The following is a 23,114-nucleotide window of genomic DNA, read 5'->3' as shown; positions in this document are numbered from 1 at the left end:
TAACAAACATGTCTGAATTTCATAGACATTATAAACTGGATATTTAAATCACGAGGACAATTGAACATCTTGAAGAAGTAATCTTTTGTGTATAATTTAAATATAATGACACTGATGATCTCTGTAGTCGTGACAGAGATTTGTTGTCATGACCTAAAGGATCTCCTCATGCCAAAAGACTTGTAAAGCTTGAACCTGAACATGAAGAGGCATTACAGTGGCAGGTAGTCCAGTAACTATTATCCAAACATAGATTTTGTTAGCCATCTTATGTGTGTCCAAAAAATCCTAGAGGCATTTATATATTATATTGGAGATTGAAGCCATTGACATATCAAATCAACTCTGATGATATTAAGATAAATCTAGTCTTCCTCAAATGGATACTGTGAAATACAGTTGGGTGATGATTTATTTAAAATTTTAACCTCTCCAGCACATTTCCATTGTGGTTAAGGAGCAATTCGAAAATAACATGCTTCTTTATTATCCTAGTGATTAAAATAAATTGTAAATACTTGCATTAAAGTTTTTTAAAAATACAGCTGGAGGGTTTTTAACTTTAATAATTATTTTGCCAATGCCTTCAATAAGATAGTGAAACTAATCTGCTTTCATTTGCTAATTTATGTTTTCTAATATTTTCTTGTACTTCCTGAGTAGAATTAACATGTCACTTATGCTCTGAATCTAAAAAGACATCTGCATGTCAGTAACAAGGCAAAATTACATTCCACCTAAATTCTGTGGGACCATTCATATGCTTAAAGTCCTGTGAGATTGGAGTTTAATGGACGAGATTCATTCCACCTGTCTGTAGACCTCTAATAGTCATTAACCTATGAATGTGCTAAATCCCTGGACTCACCTTGGAGTCAAGGCAGAGAGATAAGCATCTCCAGAGAATGATCCAGCTCACCTATCTTGTGCCCTTGCTTATGATAAAACAAAATAGTTCCCGAGTGTAGCATGACTCACAGAATCATTGAATAATTCAGGCTGGAAGGGATCCTGGAATTCACCTAGTCCAGCTTCCTGCTCAAAGCATGTCTAATGAGATCATATTGCTCAGGGCCACCTCCTGTCAATTCCTGAACAACTCCCAGGGTGGAGATTCCACAACCTCATTGTGCAGCATGTGCCAGTATTTGATTATCTTTGTGGGGGAAAAACCAAACCAAAAATCTAATGTTGAACAGAAATTTCCTGTGTTCCAGTTTGTGTCTGCTGCCTGTCATCCGTATACTTAGGCAACAGAACTTTATATGCCTGAATGGGGTGAAATCCAGCTCACTTGAACTAGCACTAACTGATAGTTGTGCTGGAATTATAAAACACATATTAATAAGTATTTATACACTCATTCTCCAGCCCACCACAGTGACTGGTACTACTACACATTCTGCACTCAGGAGAGGACAGTAGTACACCGATACTGCATATAGCTTTCAGTCATTCAAGCTGCTCCTATTACCCTGCAAGACTCCTCCACCTCTTTCTTCCAAACACATAAAGCATGCTGAGACTGTAATTCTGTCTGCAGCAAAGCCAAATACCTCACACCTGCATCCTACCCTCTCTTCTCCTTCAGCTGGCAGTATTACCCTCGTTCTTTCTCATCAGCAGTGCCTGTTACTATTTGTGTGACTTCATGGGGAACAGGACAAGAGGTCTCATAAATGCTAAAACTGTCCCCTCTCCCGCTAACCTTTTCTTCTGCACAAGTTATTACAAATCTAATGGAATACAGCTGCTTCTACTGCCACATCAGTTAAGAAAATATCTGTAGAAGCATAATGTCTGTGTTACGTCAGTTATCTTACTTCATTATTCAAAGTTTAATACAAAATAAACCAAAGTTACAATAGCGGAAGCAAAACGTTCACAAAAAAAACCCCAAACATGAAATGCAATCCAAGTTTGTGTTTAATATTTTGATATCTTTTTAGCTACGTAGTTTCTCTTAATATTCCAATTATAGATACAAATTTGAGTATTTTTTAAGACATGAGGCCATATGTCATTTACAGTACAAAACCCCATTATTTTTAAGACAGAATTTCAATGAGAATAAGTAATTCAGAGAATTATTTTTTGGGAGTTTCCATTCAGATCCACCCATAGTCCACAAAATTTCAGGCTAAATAGAAATTCTAGCAAGAAGGCCATAAACTGTAAACAAGCCACTAGAAAATGCTGTAAGAAGAGCAATAAAAACTCAAGTCAGACATCAAAAAATCATACAGACAGGAAGGAAGACTGATTTAGGACCTGGAAAGATGCAAAGCTGATCAAATCTGTCTGTTTGTATCAACATGGTAGAAAACTTCAGGGAAAGCAGCTGCTGTCAGACAAGCATCTAGGTTTTTACTAAGGAAATACAATAAAACATTGAGATGAGTCTAGTGGAAAGATGGTTTAACATGCCACAGATCCTGGAAATCTTAAAATATATTTTACCAAAATTCTTAGCCTCCAATAAAGTAAAAATTCAGCTTTTCCCGTTTCAGCTGGCACTGAAAATACATTTTCTCTTAGGAAAGCTTTTGAATTTAACTCCTCTATATTAGCTAACTGCTCATACAACAAAATATGCTTTATTAATATTGATTAATATTTTTTAAAAGTGTCGATGTCAGGCAGAGAACTTAAGTCTACCAATGCCCATCTGTTATTCTGACTGCCATTCTCACAAAGACAGTATTTATTTTATTAAAAGAAATTAATGCAGTAAACAAAACCCAAGAGATCAGGAATGCAGGTCCATTCATCATTGCACCATGAAAGTGAGGTAGAAAGAAGTTGAGTATAGAAAACAGTACCTCATGCTCCTTAGTGGAAATGCTTGCAGGAAACAGAGTTACAGACTGGGAGACATATCTGAAATTAAGAAGAAATATGGGGGTAATTCAGCCCAAATTTCTAGAATTTAGGAAAAGCAAAGATTCATTTCTGGTTCTACTGGCAACAGTCAGTATAGTAACAGCAGGAGTAGAAAAGATGGGCATTTCCACTAACTGTTTTATAATGGGCTTGCAGCCTCAGAGAAAAAAAAAAAAAGCCAAGACGTGTCATCTTATTTTGTGGCAATGAGATGACTTCATAGCATCTTGAGACCTCTCAGACTTACTATTTGTTATTAACTGGAAAGCTCATCCTTGTCAGCTAACAGGAATATGTGCTTGGTTGTGCCTCTCTATTTTTTTCTTTTCTGTGTTTTGAGGATATGGAGAAGGCATGGTATTTAAGCCTCTGGAATTTATTTTCCTCTGAAATCCTGTGCTGTCTTGGTGTTTCCACTGATTGTTTCACTTAAAAACAAAAGCCTCAGCATTCATTTTGGTAAGCTGTTATTTTTAGTTTGGGTATTTGTTTTTACTTGTAGCCTTATATACACTATGTTTTCAGACCACAGTGTGATACATGTTACAATATATTACAAGATCTGTAGAGGGAAACTATTGTAACTGAAGTCAGGAAATAATCATAATAAAGCTGAGTAAGGTTGAGAGCAAAATCACTGCGTTACTAGCACAGACTTCGTGGCTGGCATCTGTAAACTTTCAAAAACCCTGGCTCGCTCTTCTCCTGTTTCATTTAATGAACTGAACTGCTTTCTGGTAAAACTAGCTTACCGCCTGGGTCAGCACAGTGGGGACAGTGGTGCCGCAAAGGCCCCAGTCCCCTGTGCCAGGCAGTGTGACCACCTCTGGCACATCAGGAGCCTTGGACCAGACAGACCTCCTGGGAAAGGATGTCCTGGTGTCACTCTGCAGGAAAGGGCTTGGGGATCTTGTTGGACACCACATTGAGCGTGAGTCGGCTGTACGCACTTTCAGTGGTGAAGGGTAACCACACATCGGCTGCATTAATAATAATATAGTCAGCAGGTCAAGGGAAGCGATTGTTCTCCTCTGCTTTGCATTCCTGAGGCCAGATCTGAAATACCTGCATCTAAAATACTGTGTCTAGTTTTGGTCTTCCTGTGGAAAAGAAATTTTTATTTTAAACCTGTAGCGAGGAGGCTGAACTAGAGGACTTGCAGGATCCCTCACACCCTAACTGATTCTGTGCAAATATCCTGTCAGTGAAGCGTTCAGATCTCTAGATGCATTTGTTTGAATCTTGGTAACTGTCTTTTATAACTGATCACCATATTTTAATACGGTAAAGGACAACAGGAGTTTTAGTGTAATCTGCGGTATTGCCAGCACCATGTTTCAAATTTTAAGAGATTGGTTAATTTTGTATAATAAAACTTGTTATTTTTCAATCTTGATTGCCTGTGTTGGTTGCATTAGTTGTTAGCTGAGGAGTTCCCTTCTGTGATCTTTCATCAGCCACTTGAATAACTGTGCGCCATTTGGATAAGGCATTCACACTGCGTGCCTTTATGCATCTACAGAAGCTGGGTTAGTATCTAGGCACCCTGTGGAGTCGGTGGAGAGCACATATTATTTCTTGGCTCTCTTAAATGCTCTGGATTGTCCTCTCTGTCTGTGTAAAGATTCTAGAATCTTAGCTTTGATATTTGAATTTGATATCTGAGTTAGGCATTGTGAATGGCTTCTCTTCACGGCACCAAAGTAAGTTTGTTTCCATGCGCCACTGTGTATCGATGCACAGGGGATGACAGATCTTCACTGCCTCAGCGGGATGTTGAAGAGATCGTACTGTGAGTCACTCCATTACTGCCCTGTTGGGATCTTTGTCAGAGCCTTAGGTAAAAGGAACAGTATTATTGAGAGGTGATTATTTCACTCAGTTTACTTGAAGACAATAAAAGGATTAGTTTTGATCTTTTCTTTCTGAAGAGGTGAAACAGATTTACTGAAATTAAAGTGACACAGAATTGTGCCATTGCCATCAGGCTTTAGTAGTTCCAATGATAATTCAATCATAAAAGGAAAACGAGGGAATCAGGCGATACATGTTTAAGTCTTCAGACCAAGAATGTTATTTTTGCAAACAGCAAGTATAACTCTTTAACAGTAAAGCATATCAGTTAATGTGTATATATCTATTAGGATACTTTGTCTTGTTAATATTGTGTGTGATGGGTATTTTATATGACCTTTTTTAGCAAGTATATAGAGTTCAGTATTAATATTCACCATCAAATTCTCTGCAAATGACAAATGTTAGGTTAATAACTTTTTCACTAAGTCGTGAGTGAATAACTGCCTATTAACCTCTATGTGTCATTTTGAATGCTCATGTTGACATATATCATAAATTAAGCAGCAGAGGACTTTGCTTTAGATCAGAGAATCCCAGGAAAACCCAGTAACTTCATAGAGCAGTATTCTTGATTCAGTAGTTTGCTTTCGTCTAGGTTAGTGCCAAAAAGGAAGCAATATAGCATATAAATATCTAATCTGTAAATGTAGAAGGTAGCAGTGATATTCTCCATATTATATATAAAACAAACATATGCACAATAATTCAGATAATTATAATTGTCTTTCACAATAGTATATGACTAAAATCTACTTCTCCTGACTCTCATGGGCACTTAAATAATCTGTGTAGCTTTCTAAAGTTTAATTGCTGAAACTATTGCATGTCCCATCTGTGCTGGTTTTGGCTGAGAAGGGGTTAATTCTCCTCACCGTGGGGGGTGGCTACCTTTCCAGCTTCCCGCGCTCTGCCGCGTGGCGGGGGTGGGGGCTGGGAGGGGCGGGGCCATGGCGGGGGCGGCTGACCCCGACTGGCCAATGGCAGGTTCATTCCGTACCACGTGACACCGTGACCAGTATACGAAGGGGGGGCGGTTGCGGCTCGGGAGCGGCGCGGCGTCGGGTTGGTGGGCGGCTGCGGCGCGTGCGGTTTGTTTCGGCAGTTCGTTACCTTCCCACCCACCCCCCCCCGGGGCTTTGCGCCTCTCGTTGTTCTCCTTTACATCGCATTTCTGTTGTTGTTTCTTTTAATTTTAATTATTAAACTGTTCTTATCCCAACCCACTAGCGTTACCCTTCTGATTCTCTCCCCCATCTACCGGTGGGGGAGTGAGCGAGCGGCTGTGTGGGGCTGAGCTGCCGGCTAAGCCACGACACCATGTTTTAAATTTAGCCCAGTGTACTTCCATGCCACTACTTAATGAACTTTGCTCCTATTGAAAAATCTCATAGTTAAAAAAAGCATATCCCACCAACATCCTCATGTGGGGGGTTTTAGAGGTACATGCACCGTGCTTAACTTACTGCAGAGAGTAAGGAAAGCATTGGCATGTGCAGAATAAAGTTGCTATAAGCGTGTAAAAGATGCATAAAAATGAATAAAATGCAATTGCACATGAGCATGTGTCAATGCTGTTTTGAGAAAGGGCCCTGCATTCAAAAATTATTTAAAGAATGTCTAAAGTAGTTTTCAAATTCCTATATCATAAAAGAGCTCAAAGGAAACATTAGGTAGAAAGTTATCTAGAAAAGTATAGGAATCCAAGAAATCAAAGCTAGGGAAGGCAGTTCTTTGCAACTCTAATATGGTTCTAGTAAATGAAACCAAAATGCAATAAAGAAAATGGTCATTTTGGTTTAAAAAACTTTTATGCTTGTTCAGAAAGACCTAATGCATACTTCCAGAATATACTACCTGAAGTCCAATAATTATGAACATAGTATGTATACTCAAGGGAAGTAAATTATCAGCACATATGTCTGCTGGTACAGAGAAAGTACTTATTGTATGTGTTGCTCCTGGTACTGCCCATTATTATCCTTTTTGTTGCCTTTCTTTTGATCTGTAAAGTTAAGACTCAAAACTTGCAATAAGAAATAAAAATCCCTTGAACACTGAGAAATATTGGGCAGTTTCAGAAAATTGACTTATCTTCCTTTATGGATATATTTCTTCTTACTGCAGATCTAATGCATTTGAAGTGCTGGCACTCGATGGAGTTAGTACTGGGATACTTCAGTTTTATACAGCCCAGGAGAGTGCTGACTGGCTGAGAGCAATATCAACTAACATCAGTGATTTGACACTTCAAAATGTATGTTACTTTCTGCATATTTTCTTGTCTATGCTATTGTAAAATTATTTCTAATTCTCCAAGGGTAGAAAATTATTCACATTTAAGATACAATATATAAAACACATGTATGGGGAGGAAAAGGAGGAAGGAAAGAGCAGGGAGATGTTGTCTGGTCAATCATAAGTATCAAGAAGTTTTCAAGACTCACAGTGTTGTTATAGAACAAAGAGTAGTAGAAAATCAGATTGCATTTATTATTTTTAAGTCTTCTTAAGGCAAAATATTTATCTTTTCTGGACATTTCACAAAACTTTATATATGACCAAATATTTTGGTTTTACATTTTTGTAATGAAAATGTGCTTGAAATTAGTATTTGTTGATTTTTGAAGTAAGCATGTGGAAATTCTGTAGCTAGTGAAGTGTGACTTATAGAGGCTTATTGGGAGACAGTATTTTTACCTCTCTAAGTTGTCTAGGAGTTTATTTATTTAAGGTCATATTTTGCCCTCTTTCTCCCAGAAGTATAAATGCACTTATGCTGTTTTAAGTTATTCCTGTAAATTCATAAGCAGTATTTGCTGTTGCAAGCAGAAGTATTAAATAATCCCTGGAGAAACCGAACATTATTATTTGGAGAGCACATTATTATTCCAAGAAAGAACAGCTGAAAACTATTGAAGATTCTGGAATGAATCATGAAGTTAAATAGGAAACTTGATAATGTACAATATTGAAAATATATTTCAGTCTTTTAGAAAATGGTAAATCAATGAAGAAAACATAAGAGCACAACTGTCCCTAGAAGAATTGCCTGTGCAGGTTTTTAAGATTTTTTTTTTCAGATGTGTTCAACTATAACTTCTTTTGTAAATTATGATTTAGTAGCATGTCTTTAATTTATACCTTATACTATAGGTTAATTGTTGCTTAGTTCTTCAGATTATATTGTGTATAATTTGTATTGGATTTCAACATAAATCTTTGGTCAAAACAAATTATAAATTGAATTTAGTTTTCTGGTCTTCAAAAGTTACTTGGATTCACATTTGATCATAACAGTTCATTTATTATATTAATCCTTTTTAAATATTTAAGTGCTTAAGTAATGTCTGACAAAACTGAACATTTTTTCTTATGATGTATTCTTTATAAATATTCTCTGTTCTTTATTTAGTGATTTACATCATTTACAGGGTATTACTATTTGATGATACTAAGAAAGCAATGTAAATTATTAATGAAATTTCATAATTCCTTCTGTGTGAATAGCAAAAAGAAGTGTATAGCAACATTTTTAGAGCAATTCCAGTTCAGTACTGAGCCCAATTCTTTAGCTTTCTAAAGAAATCAACTGAATAAAAAAGCCACTTCAAGGATATAGATGAATAAGACAATAAAAAGTGGCTATAAATGCAAGCAGGTTTTATTAGTTGTAGATTTCTAGTCTGGATTTTTCAAAAGCATTATGTTTACTAGGATATGTCTTGACATAATACCTTCACTGTGTTGTGACCTGTCTGCAGCAATATTTTATTATATACTGAGTATTTGCATTGGTCTTCTCCATTATTTACCACAATAATGAATTCAGTAAACAAAGTAGTCTATCTGGTGTTCATATAAGTGGCTGTTCCGGGGAACGGTCTAAGAAACAACAGCCATGATAAATTTATATTTTTTTGTTTTCTTGGTGGGATACAGAGTAAACTCTATACAGACTATATGAGAAGCAAGTAAACTTTTTCCTTGGACTTAATGCTTTATGGGTTTTGGCAGGTGTGCAGCCTGTGGTACAACTGGAGAGGTCTGGCCAGAGCATTAGCTTAATTACTGATCATCAGAACAGGAGATGTAATAGTCAGTGAGGATCCCTTTTGTTGCAAACCATTTTTTAAGACCAGGACTGTGAGGCTGGAGTGCGACTGAATGGTACAGCAAAAGAAGGCTGGAAAGCTCTCACTGCCCCTGGGCAGCCAGAGGAAACAGACTGTTTTACATCCACAGTGCTTAGGACAAGGCCTTTGGATCAGGCTTCTTGAAAACCCATTTTGAATGCTTTTTATTACTTTAATACTATCATTTCACAAAAGAATTCTTATCATACTTCTGAAACTGACGTTAGGGAATGGATCTATAATTCCTCAGCTTTTCCCTGTTTCTGTGTTTCTCCACTTCTGTAGGGTGTCTCCCTCGTTCTCCAGGAGTCCCTGAAAATAATCACTACCGGTTCAGAGATTATTTCAGATAATTCCTTATCTACTTACAGGTTAATTTCTTCGGTCCTTGCTGACTCTAAGTTCAATTACTTCTCCAAATATTTAAACTATTAATTTCCTATTCTGTCCTGTGCCATCATCTCTCTACATAGATTAATTGCTAGGTACGTGGTCACAGTGGACTTTCTTTCTGATCTTGGCATAAAGAATGTCAGCATTCTTCCATGACCTATTACTAAGTATTTAACAATACTTTCCACAGTTCACTTTTCACTTCCACAAATTTTGAGATTTTGTTGGTGCTGATACTTGTTTCTTGACTTTAGCAACTCTTTCTGCACCTTAGTCATTCTTCCTTCATCTGTGCTTATTCATGCTACTCTTATATTCATCCTTTGTCATACATGTTTGCATACCATTTTGAATAATTTCTTTTAGAATTTTAGTTCTTAAAAAGGTCCTGATACAGACTGATTTTTCCTTACAGTGCACCCTATCTTTCATGTATCACTTTACCCTAGTATACTTTATTTTGCTATTTTACCCTAATACAGTCTTGCTCAGCAACTAGCAGCTCTTTGTCAGATCTACTGCTGATGCCAGAAGACAATCCTAATGTGGGCAGTACAAAAATAGCTCTGCCACAATGTGACACTTCTGCTAATGTCAGAGTACTCTTCTGAAGTACTGAAACTTCTAACTTTTATGCGAAGGCAAGCTGTCTCGGGATCAAGTGTAAAGGAGGAGTCATCTTTCAGTAATGAAGATGTGAGAAGTCATCACTGCGTAAGGATGCTACCCCTAGATGTTAGCATATCTAGAAGGTGTTACATGGTAGATGAAAAATAATGATTCTGGTACTAGCCTGGAGAGAGTTAGTTCTTCTAAGACAGAGGAGCATGGGGAGGTACTGCAACATGGAGAAGGATGTCAGAATATCTTTTCAGCCCTCCTTACAGATATACGCCTTGTATGCTTAGCTTGGAAAATCTCCTAGTAACTACAAGCAGTATGGATTACTTATTTTCCTAAGGACCCTTGCTCCAAATTATTCATCATTCTGTTCATACTCTTGTTTTTTACATACTTTTCTACCAGTGTGAAACTTCCCTATCATCTTCCTTTGTGATTCAATCTCCAATCTTAATGTTCTCAGAGCTCTTCACATTTACCTTTGGCAGAAGAAAAGAGAGGTGAATCAGCACCTCACATTTATTTCTTCATACGCCTCTTTTCTCAGAGAAGGAGGTACAGCTCAAGAAACTGAGAGGAGAAAGGGAACAGAAACTGGGAGTGAAGCTGCCACGATGAAACAAGAAGCACAGGAAACAAGTTGATCTGCATGTGCCTCTCACTGCTCCTGTTCTTAATTAGTTTAGCTAGAGGGTTCTATGTAGGCTGAAGTGGCAATGCTGTGCTGGAGATGGCTTTTTAGGAGAGCGTTCTTTGGAATAATTTATCTTTCTCTCTCTGTTTTGCACCGTTCCGGTAACGAGCTGTTAAATATGTGCAGCTTTTCTCATGGATCTTAATTGTTTTCTTTGAAACATAACACTAAACATTAATGTAGTCATAATCAGTAGAAACACCTAAAGGTAATGCTGGCAGTTCATTTACATTATAGAGACTTGTTTCTTATATTTATAATTTTCTCAAGGTTCTAATGGTGTTATTTAAAAAAAAAATCACAAATAAATGAGTAGTTATAAGCAGATAGGAGAACGAGTTAAGATGCAGTTGTTCCACTTCAAACATTATTTATGATTTTTATAAATCATCCCAGTAGTTTCATTGGAGGATGGTAGAAGCGTAAAATTTGGCTTCAAAACAGGATTGTTTATCCGGATCGTATTTATGCCTTTGACAGCTTTTTTAATCGTGTATGCCATAGTGTGTAAACCTTTTCTTTTACACCCTCATGTACACATATACCTAAGTGATACTCCATGTCGCAGTGGAGTGAAATTTCTGTTTGAATAGGGAAACATTTATGATATATGAGCTTTGAAAATGCATACAAAAAAAGAAAGAGGATTGAGAAGGTCTTATTTTCTTTACACAGCAGAATGTGGGATACATGTAGATGAAAAAAAAATCCTTGTGTGTAGGAGGCAGTATACAAATTTGACTGCCTCAATGATTATACAAACAAGGCTATTCCCAGGGTGAAAACACATGATAATATTTCTTTGCTGCTTCTTTTTTGTTGTTGTTGTTTTTAAACTCAAAAACTTCCATTTGGAAGTACCACAGTTCAAATCATTGAGGTTGTAAACGCAAGTCAGTAATGGTAGGGATCACATCACCTAAATTTAGCCAAGCAAGAAGCAGTTCCATAGGATCCTCTTCCAGCCAGTAAAAAAAAAAATGTGCCTGTCAAGATCCTTCTCTCTCTCTCTGCTGTGTGGAAAGAGAATATAGGTATATTAGATGTATAACTCTTTCCTTTTTTTGGCTTGCAAAAGTTAAGTGAGATAAACCCCAGCCTGGGAGATATTTAGATATAGTTATATGGTTCTGAATCACTTAATCCCCATTCTGTTCCCATGTGTATTCATTTAGAACATGGTATAAGAGTTACAATTGCTTGATAGTTCCCTTTCCAAGTTGCCTGCAGTCTTTGCAGATCCAGGTTCTTGGTTTTAGTTCTTCTGCTGTCTCCAGCTCCTGGAGCACTGTACGGCAGTGCTGATAGCTTGTGCGCTGCCTGCAAGGTGTAGCATATCCCATTTGTGTTCCTGTCTCTCTGCACCAGCTGTGGAGGCATGTAGAGGATATGTGATGCCAAGTGAAGTGGAGAGTGCATACTTTTTCCTCAGCCCCATGACATAGGGACATAATGTGATGCAGAAGGAGATCTTTCCTTTCCCCACAGTTATGTCAGGGCTGCAGCTGTCCCTGCTTTGCATGGGGAATGAGCTAAGGCTGTGCAGTGAATAGCTGTGGAGTCCAAAGCATTCCTCCCTATTGCCCTTACCAATGTTTATGAGGATGTTCTTCAAATACTCTAGCCTCACTCTGCAGAAAAACTGCGTGGCCGGTCTCACACACGTTTCCAGGCACATCTGAATACCATAAAATAAAAAGTGGGATAACAAAATTTCTTCCTAACATATAGGGAGCTTAAGTAGTTTGACTGAACCAAAAATGAGGGTGAAAGGAGGCAGGATCCCTTCTAGCCCTGTTTATTTGCACTGTTTTATGCTATAGTAATCTTATTATTCAGCATGTCTTTGGCCACCTGTAAGGAAATAATATTTTCTTTATGTATAACATGGCTACTGTAGAGTTACTTTTGATGTGTATTGGTCTCTGAAGCACTGGAGAAAGGTTGGAGCTGAATATGAGCAGGGTATGATGGCATTCCTACTGACAAAGTATTCCAGGTGCCTTTTCATTATGTCCTGCACAACTGCTTAGGGTTAAGCCCATTACTAAATCAGACTGGTGAGGTCCACTTCCTCCTGCAACATTGGGCATGTCACCATTTTAGTTTATCCAAGTTACAGAGTGGGGTCCTTGAGTTCTCATTGGTTTGTTATTGTCAGGGCCCGGAGAGCACCAAGAAGCTCCGCCACCTCTTCCACCTCCCAGGGTTCTACAGGCCACCTCTGGTATGGTGCAGCCATGCAGCCTGGGGTCAGGCTGCTGTAGGCAGAGCTGTGCTCCAGAGCTGTGAGGAATCTTGCTGGGGGCCCCCACCTCCATTTGGCAGCTGCATGTCAGCTCCATATTCACCATCGGTCTTCATCTGATATGGGCCAGGTGCCTGCACCTGCAGGCTGTGACCCACCTCTGTTGTGGTGGTCCCCATTCCTCCTCTGGGGTAGCAGGGAGGTGAAAGGGAGCATGGCAGGGCCCCTCCAAGAGGCTGTCAGGCTCTCCTGGCGCTCTACCCAAGGTCACAGACAGGCCTGGTGGATGCCCCAGGCTCACAGGAGCTCTGGCCACCTCATCCCCAGAGCCTCAGTCACTCACACCCTCCAGCACACCTGCACTATTTGACCACACAATTCAATTCAAACAGGCTGAAAAACATCATATGGGGCAGAAAAGAGCCCTGATGGCCCACGATGGGTTAGGACTGCCTAGTGAGCTTCTACAGCCCTGAGCCTTGGTATCACCCTGTGTCTGTACAGTCAAGGCTCCTGCTGTCATCCTGTACTCCTCCGCACTACATTTTGTCCTAGGGACATTTTGTGTACAGTCATAGATAATTCACTTTATTACCTGTAGCTTTTGTATATATTTATGTATCATTACATCACACAGCTGTACTTTGCTAAAACTATGTAGGCAACAGTCTCAGGGCCACTGGATGTTTAGGTTATGGCTAAACAAGCTGTAATACAGCTGCAGGCAGTCCAAGATAAGTCCAAACAAACCCTGACACATCCTGAGGCCTGTGTCATTAGCATAACCCAAAGCCATCTGGCCTCTTACAGGTGTCCTGGGTCTGGCTGGGATGGAGGTAACTTTCTTCATAGCAGCCTTATGGTGCTGTGGTTTGTATTTGTGGCTAAAACAGTGTTAATAACGCACCCGTGTTTTTGCTATTGCTGATCAGTGCTTGCACAGCATCAAGACACTAACTCTTTCTCACTCTGACACACCACACCTCACACAGTGAGGGATGGTAAAGGAACTGGGAAGGGACATAGCTGGAACAGCTGACCCAAATCATCCAAAAAGATATTCCATACCATATGACATTGCGCTCAGCAGTCGAAGTGTCATGGCAGACAAAGAAGGTGGGGGTTTGTCTTCCAAGGTGGCTGTTGCTTGAGACTAGTTGGGCATCAGTCTGCTTGTGGGAGGCAGTTGGTGACTGCCTTTATATCACTTGGGTTTTTTCCGGTTTCCTTCACTTATTAAGCTCTCTTTATGTTGACGCACAAGTTTTCTTTCTTTTGCTCTTCCTAGTCTCTCACCCTTCCTGCTGGAAGGGGGAAGGGAGTGAGTGGCTGTGTGGGTGCTCTGCTGCTGGCCAGAGTCAAGCCACCACAACAGGCAATGACACCACCATATCTACTGAGCTACATGGCTGCAGACATGCTCTGTTTCCAAAGGTTATCCACAGATTTGATCTTACAAATCTGGTATGACCAGGATACAAGTGATAGCCCTGGATTTCTTCTGCTCTTTTCCTGTGGCAATTGTAGTTTTCCTTGTGCTTAGCTATAGCTTTTGGTCTTCTACCACAAGTCTTTCATTTGTTATAAAACAGGCTTTTTGACAACACAATCCTTTGGAAGTAGTCATCAGCTATAGGGCAGTTTGCAGCTTATATCCTTGCACATAGGGGAGTCTGTCTTTCCAGTCATTTAATCTTTTCTGTCTAGATTCTATATCATTACTATACTTACTAATATTGCATTTTAAAGAAGTGTTTCACTTCAGAGAAGGCAATATCTGTCAGGGTTTGCCCACCACTCGTCTGTGTAAACTATGAATGCCAAAGAAAAGCCAAAATCAACAAAACTCTTCATTATCTGAACAGAGAGGAAAAAGAAAGATATGTAACTTTATCCTGAAGAGCAAACTCAAAGGAAAGCCTAAATGATATTCCCTTCATCTTTAAACATGTCTTACACTCTGTGGCCTTCATTTCACAAGTACTTAATCATATGCCTCATTTATAGATCTGCTTAAGCAATTGTTTAACTGAGACCTAAGTGAGATGTCTACAGTACAGTATTATATTTTCACTCAGATTGGCAAAGTTAAATTCACAAATGCAAATATTTATGAAGGATTTAATGAAATCTGATAAAAGGATTCCTATCTTTTGAGTCCTTGGTTTTGTAAATTTAGTGTAATAGTAAAAATCTAGTAGTTATGCACTGAATGATTTAATTTCTTATAAATATAATTTGGAAGCATTAATAAAGTATTCAATAACTAAGGCAATGCTAATTGCATCACAGAAACTCTTCAGCATATTAATAACTCAGTGTATTCTTCCATCTCTCTTTCATAGATGAAAATGGCAAATAAATGCTGTTCTCCCTCAGACCAGGTATGACTTTCATTATATTATCCAATTTTTTAAATTCTTGTAATTGTGTTAAGTTGCAAAATTTGTAGAGCTTACATACACAGATTTAGTCAGTTTTAAAATTCTAAAACCAAGTCTTCTATGGTTTGAAGTTCTGAAATACCTACTTAATACAGCAGATTCTTACTAATCCACAGTAATGAGTGGAATCCTCTACTGTAGAACTAAAAAGTGGATTAGATGGAGCCATTAAATAAATGAGAAGGGGACAACGGAACTCACAGCCAGGTCTTGGAAAGCATAGTGAATGTATGCATGCAATATCGCAGCAGTGAGTCTAACAAGTTAACTCTGTATTTATATCACATATGGTGCACAGATAACCAAGGAGTGTACCAATCTGTTTTGCATGTGTCATGCTTTGTAGGCTACATTTGCCATGACTGTTTGTCTGGGACTTTTGGAGCTCAGGAGCCTGATGATTTCTTCTGCTCCAAGTAGCCAAATGTCCTGAAGACCCAGATGAATTTACTGCATTGGGTAGTATTCTTACTTCTTGTAGCATTGCAAGGAATGTTTTAATTAATTTTGTAAAATATAAAAGTAGCATTTTCCAGGATAATTCTGTAATTCTGGGAAGTACTTTGAAGCTTGTATTATAAAATTAATGAGTTTCAGTTACATGTCCTTTCATTGCATCAATCTGGCATTGAATAATTACTCAGGAACAAAAAGCCCAATCCCTGCTGTTTCCAAAAATGCTGGGTCTGTAGATTATAAAAGTGAAAATTAGGCAAGGTGTCTTTTATACTGTTCTACTGCAGAGATTTATTATGGAATTTTATTACAGAAGTCAAAGACTGAGTGAAAAATTTCTTCATATCAGGATCAAACAAATACTAGTTTGACAGCTTGTATATTCCTCCATGTGTCACCATTTCATCATCTTATTTGTAAAATGTACTTGGACATTGATAGACTCTTCTAGAAGTTATTAAAAAATATTTAACCATTGACGTTTTCTTACACAGGAAACTGTTTTCTTATATTTGGGTCAGTACTTGGAAAAAAAAATACTCCTCAAAAACCACTACAGAGTTTAATTCTATGTATAGTAGATAATCAAGCTACCCCAAAACTCAAAATAAATACCTATTCTGTACAAGAAGGGAGCATTTAATTATTCTTTCTGCCATGGCTTTAAATTATTAATTAAATGAGATTAAAAACAGGTGATTATGAATGCCAGGGAAAAGGTGTTGAATTTGGATATCTTTTGTTGGATCAACACTCTTCTACAAGTACTCCACCAACTATTTAAAGTTTATTCATATCAGTTTGGGCACACATAATGGGTTTCGTTGAAAAAAGGAAGGCATACTCTTACTCAATTTTAAAAAAATATTGGGAACAGTCATACAACCTGTCACTAACAACCTAATTTGGTTTCCTAAATAAACGGACTAGTCTCCATAAACTGCCGAGATAGCCAGTGCAGAAAAGTATTCTTTTCCATAGAGTTGTTCAAATGTGGAACTTGATATCAATGCTTTAAATTATCCTTTATAGGAGCCTCTTTTTCTGTCTTGACTGTACTGAGGTCCTAAGAAGAGTATCCTTTTAGCGTATCATCTAAAGTAGGTACCTAAAGTTAGGCAGTACAAATCTATCCCACTTTTTCCATTCTAATTACAGAAAGAAGGGAAGATACCATTAGGACCTTAATTTCAGGAGCTGAAAATTTAAGGTGGGACTGACAGCTACAAACATTGGATTGTTCTCTGCCAAAAAGTGAGAAAAAATAAAGTTTATAATAAATTTGGGTGGATCTATTAAATAAAACTAGCAAACATAAAAATTGTGAAAAATTCAGACTTTAAAATGTCCTATGAAAATTTGCTTAAAAAGCAACCAAAATGTGAATCTTTCACACACCCACACATATATATATCTTACAGGGGAATAAAATGAAGCTTTGCAGTGAACACTAAAAACAGAAGCGGACTTGATCTGCCGTAGATTAATGGAGCCTATTAATGTCAGTTACCTAATGTTTGTACAAAGCTGAATAGCTCGTGTTAATGCAATTGATTTAAAATTTTGAGAAAGGATAAGCTTAAGAAACTGAAGGTCACTTGAAGAGCTGCCTTGAAGTAAAATTGGCGATAGCTGCAAATTCATCTTTGCTTTTGAGTATGGACATGCCTGAAGGATTAAATAGGTCCTTAGAATTTCATTATTGTGTTGCCTGCAGTGAGTTTTCTTCATTGCCTTTAGAGTCCAACTTAATGTTTCATAAACGGATGAGGTTGGATCAGGACAGATTTCACTCAGCTTCTGTTTTTCATAGGTCATTAACAAACTGGGATTCAGGGTCAAGAATGTAAAAAATTACTTTTTCTAAACCTGGCTTTCTTCCTTGTCTTTCATATAGCCCCTGACAGGTTTCACTGGAAACTGAATCTCCAGAAAATTATGAATTCCATGGGCATACAACTAAGCAAACTGGAAAGTGAAAGGACTAAGATATTGATTCCTAGGTATAACCAGCTGTATTTATGGGTCTCTTTGCCAATTGAAGATGTCAAAGAGTTTGGACTTTGCCCTGTGTCTATAATCCAAAGTTAGAAAGAGGTAGTAGGAAAGGTAGTAGTAGTTGTAGTTATTATGAATATACTTGTACTGTTAACATAAACAGTACCAGGTCTTGAAGCTAATTGGCACGGTCTGGCTACTTCCGCACTTTTAAATTCGCTTCTCCCACCAAAGTAGTGTGTCTGCATTTAAACTGCTGATTGGAAATGATTCCCACCAATACTTAAATCTCAGACTGTCCTTGGGAATTGTTTGGAGAGTTCCAGTTATCCCAGGGCACATTATGCTAGTTAGTATATGTCAAGGACTACAAGGTTTTAACAAATACACAGGGATTACACAAATTTGAAAGGTATTAACTAAGTACCACTGCTGAAGCTCTGGCTCTAAATGTGTATATAACCTGTGTAGATGATGAAGCACACAGCATCTATGCACTGGATACTTCTAGAGCATATTGGTGCTCCACAAGCAGAGAGGGGGATTGAGCCCATTTGTACATTATTTTATTGAGTGTGGAGGATGTTTACAGCCACCATTCTCCAAATGTTATAACTTTTGATTCTGCTTGATATAATTTATTACAGTGCTCTAGAGACTTGAAAGCACTTGATTCTGTGTTATCAGTAGGCAGTCAGATTTGGGACTCAGTTTTCAAAAAGATACGCACTGCTGGATTGCTCTATATTTCTTATGAAACAATAAATTAGGCAGTTCTCTCTCCGTACAGAAAATCTACTTGCAAGGTTTTTATTTTGTTAGCTGTGTGGTTTTTTATGTTTTTAAGACTGTGATAATTTCCTGTCATCCACTAAAACAATACAGTTTCTCCTCAGTAGAAATAGGAAAGTATTGATCAGGTTTAATTAAGACTATGTATTTGTTCTTGTGATGCTGTAAAACAAGTTTTCACTACTTCCTAGGATGTCTTTTCCCTTGTTTGTTCTCATTTTTTGCAGTGACCTCTTCTTTGACCTCCAGAGGAAACCATACAGAAAACGAAATCTAGAGACAATGATTGTAAAAGCATAGCATGTGATAGTACCAGGAAGGCAAGGACACAGATCAACCAGCAAGGGATAGATGGGTAACAAAAAATTACCCTCTATGTGCATTAACAGCAAGAAAACGAAGGAAAATATTTGTCTTCTACTCAGTATATCAGAGGTCAGCCTTCACTAAAAACGTCAACTGCAAAAGATGTTTATTGCAAATAATACTAGCCAAAACCAGTAAAATCTCAGATTACAATACAAAGGGAAGTTTCAGTGGTATGTATGCTTTTAATGCCTGGTGATACTTGAAAAACTGGTCAAAGTAATCTCAGAGCTATTATCAAGATATTTCAGGGAATTTGTGTCTGCCAGGTGACATACCAAAAGATTAGGAAAGGGCAAACATCATGGCTGAAAAAGAAAACAGTTGGAGAATTAGAGACTATTCAATTTAACTTCAATCTTGAGAAATTTGAAATAAATAAACTAAATATTTGTATGCAGCTGCAAGATAACAAATGAATGACCACACTGAAGGATTTGTCAAGAATAAATAGTGACAACCAATCTAATTTCCTCCTGTGATAGTATAACACATCTTGTGGAGGGGTGACAGGCAGTTGCTGCAATGTATCTTGATTCCAGTAAGGTTTATGACATTTCTTGACATTACAATATTTTAAACAAGTATTATATGGATTTTGTTGTACAGACTTTGTTAGATAATCTAATAATAGGTATAAATGTTTCACTTTCAAAACAGACATACTGTGTAGAAGTCCTGAAAAGGTCTGTTCTTGAGCCAGTTACTTTGAATACTTGCCTTATGGTGCATTAGCAAAACTAAGCCTACTAGTTTTGCAGACAAGAAGCTTTAAAACAGAGTGTTAAACATAAGAATGATCTTGACATATTGAAGAAAGAGTCTGAAAAACAGGGTGGAAGCCAATTAGGATACAGCACATAGGCAAGAATAACCAAGTATATGTGAGAGGCTGTGGAAACAACTGGAGAGGTTGTTCCTAGAAAATACTTGAAAAGTATCTGGCGATGTAAATTATTTTAGGAAAGTTTGGTCCATCCTTCATTGCCTTGCTAGCACTCAGGGGGGGCATCTGAGATGCTCATGACTGCAGAAGCCATTCAGATAGAGATCATAAGAAAAACAAGTTTATTGTTATGATTTATTATTACGGTTTATTATTACATCAGCGTGTGGTAATCAGGTTCAGAGCTGATCAACAGAGACCTCTAAAAGCCCTGTTCATATGGTTTACCTTATATTCCTTTTTACCGCAATTTTTCCCCCTCCCAAACAAGGAACCCACCCACATTTTAGTCCTTCTCCATTGGCCCTTGCTTTTTTTGATTTTTACTTGCTATTTGGTAATTTCAGCCTTAATCTGTGCTACCACCACCACTGTCTGTAAGTCAGCAGCCCTTTTGGATTATCTTTTGACATAATAACTTTATATAATAACTTCCTTGGTAATTGATTTAACTTTATTTTTTATGGGAGGTCAGTTACGAATTCCTAATGGAATTCTTTTGGTCTGCTTCAGAGATTTTTTTCTGGGACCTCAGGTCTTCCACTGAAAAAACTTACTCTAATGGAATAAGTACCACGTTAAAGCACTTAAACTTTTTAACCCCTACTCAAGTTAGCTAATATGTAGTGCCTCTGTGCGGTAAATAAGTATCACTACTATACTGATTTTAAAGATACGCAAACTGAAAAAAAAAGTCAAGAGATTTGCCAAACTCAACAAAACAAATCTATGCATAATAGAATTCTCAAAACTGTGGTTGCATTTCTGAACATATTCCATGAAATCCCACTATGTATAACACAAATATATTCACAGTATGTTCATGGTATTTGTATGTTCCATTTTTCTGTGTTAATGAAATAGTTTATGTTAGCTTACTCTTTGAAGTTGTAACACTTAAAAATATTGGATTCTAGAAACTATAGAATGTGTCAGACAAAGCAAACCTATTCCTATTTAAGGTAAAATGTATGAAAGTATATTTAAGCTTTATTTCTGACCCTAATATGTTGGCCACATCTTCCAGCGTTCAGCTGGGTCTATGGTGTCTCTGGCAGTGAGTGGCAGAAGGAATTCTGTCTTTGGTGAAAAATCATGGTCACTGATTAAACTGTCTTCCTGAGTTCCCTTAGCTGTTAGAATATTAAAAAACAAAAAATGAACAACTCTTCTTTATTCTCCTTTTCTTTGTATATTTCTGCCTTGTGGACTGTGAGAAAGATTTTAGAGTATAAAATTTTCTGCACAAGCATCTGCTTTTCACAGCTTTTAGAACCCATTGCTTTTCCATTCAATGTCACAGAACTGTTATTTCACTGGCTGTTGTGGTTTAGCCGGCAGCTCAGCCCCACACAGCCGCTCGCTCACTCCCCCACTGGCAGGACAGGGGAGAGAATCAGAAGGGTAACGCCCGTGGGTTGAGATAAGAACAGTTTAATAATAAAAATAAAAGAATAATAACAACAATAATAAAGCAGTGAAAAGGAAAACAATGAGAGAGGTGCAAAACCCACGGGTGGGGGGGAATGAATAACCAACACAAACAGCCCGTAACGCAGCCGCCCACAGTCCCGACATCACCAGTCCCCAAGCTGCAACCAAGCTGTACTGGTCATGGTGTCACATGGTGTGGGGTGAACATCCCATTGGCCGGTCGGGGTCAGCTGTCTTGGCCGTGGCCCCGCCCCTCCCAGCCCCCGCCCACGCGGCAGAGCGCGGGAAGCTGGAAAGGTCCCTGACTGCTACAGGTGCTACTGAGCGACACCGAGCCACTGCTTAACAGCAACTAAAGCATCAGTGTGCCATCAGCACTTTACCAGCTACAGTGAAGAAAATTAACTCTATCCCAGCCAAAACCAGCACAGTAAATTACTACTATGATATCAGACCTTCTTCAGGATTATTCTCCAATTAAAATTCTGTTAACACATTTTTGAGAAGAATTACCATTTTATCAGTTGGGGAATAACATGTAGAAGGAAACTGAGAGTGAATTTTCAGACTGAGTTTTCTTCTTTGAGGACTGTCTTGCAACAGCTATAGCTGTATAGTTTGAAATGTTTGAAATGTTTTCATTTTCCCAAACGGCAGATGAAACAATTTGAGTCTTTATTTGGTGAGGAGGATAATAGCTTGTTAGGTGTATTTTATTGTTGTTATAATATTACTAAAAAATAAAGTAGACATATAAGACAAAAAAATTGTGAAACACCTGAGTTTTCCGCTTTTTATTTAGTTTGCTTAGTTCCTGCTGCACAAATAGTGCTACTGATTTAGTATAATATAAGAATCCATAACCAGTAGGGCAACTAACTGGTACCTGTCTTCAAGAGTGAGTTTTATGGTTTGGATCCTAACTTGAACAAAAAGGCTATAATGAGAAAAAGTGAGTGATATCAGCCCCAATTTTCCTAGCCTCCTTTTTAAAACAAGCAAAGAAAGAGGAGAAACAATTGTCACTACCCAAAAGGAATTGTAAATTTTGCAAAGCCAATTACTGTGCGGATACGCAAATTCAGATGAATACCTGTCGTCATAGTTCCCTTCAGGTTAGTACAGACATGTAGTAACATTCAAACTGTGCTCAGCTTGGACTTATAAATTTCATACTTGAGCTGAAGCACATGAAACACTTGAGTTCCTCTGTAGTTTCATCTCTAAATCATTATGTATTGAATAGTAGCCATTTGGACATAACTGAATGCAATTGATGTACAATGGAAACCATTAATGTAATGCATCAAAACTTCTAGCATTCTAAATTTTTTTTAAAAAAATTTTTTTTATAGTCACTATGTATGTGAAAGGACTGCCTTTTCCCCCCCAGTATCTACTTTTCAAAAAAAACAGTCTACCTTGCTTTGGAAAAGACCAACAAAAAATTACTTAAGCTATCTCAAGATGTACTTCTCTTTGCTTTCTTAATTTTGTATTGTTCCATTGTGCTTCGTGGTACAACACTGGTTCTTAACTTGCAGGCCAGGCTGGCATCTGTTGTAGATTCTCATCCCATTTTAATTAAATAAGTGTACTCATCTGTTCTGACACGTCATACATCAGAGAACTACTTGCTTTTCTTCCTTCATTTACCTCTGGAGTGTTTTGCATCATTTATTTTTCAAAACTATTTAACTAAAAGTACTATATGCAAAATGTACTGATCGTTTTATTAAGTGTAACACATGTTAAGTTTCCAATCATTGCAGTATCTAGATGCTTTATTGATCTAGGAAAACAATAAGTGCAAATAAGAACTTTCATTTATCTGCTATGATTGGATTAC

At 37.8% G+C, this 23,114-nt stretch overlaps 1 protein-coding gene across 1 annotated transcript in view; it reads left to right on the top strand.

Moving 5' to 3' along the window:
• The window catches only part of SNTG2 (syntrophin gamma 2), a 183,846-nt gene that overhangs the window by 108,211 nt on the left and 52,521 nt on the right, over positions 1 to 23,114 (top strand). The window contains exons 10-11 of the mRNA XM_075089724.1: positions 6,865 to 6,994; positions 15,175 to 15,213. Of these exons, the coding sequence (XP_074945825.1) occupies positions 6,865 to 6,994; positions 15,175 to 15,213 (169 nt within the window). The remainder of the gene's footprint in view (positions 1 to 6,864; positions 6,995 to 15,174; positions 15,214 to 23,114) is intronic.

Source organism: Phalacrocorax aristotelis, chromosome 3, assembly GCF_949628215.1.
Source record: "Phalacrocorax aristotelis chromosome 3, bGulAri2.1, whole genome shotgun sequence".
NCBI classification, from domain to species: domain Eukaryota; kingdom Metazoa; phylum Chordata; class Aves; order Suliformes; family Phalacrocoracidae; genus Phalacrocorax; species Phalacrocorax aristotelis.
The sequence above is the reverse complement of the archived record's forward strand: the minus strand, read 5'-3'. Positions and strand labels throughout refer to the sequence as shown.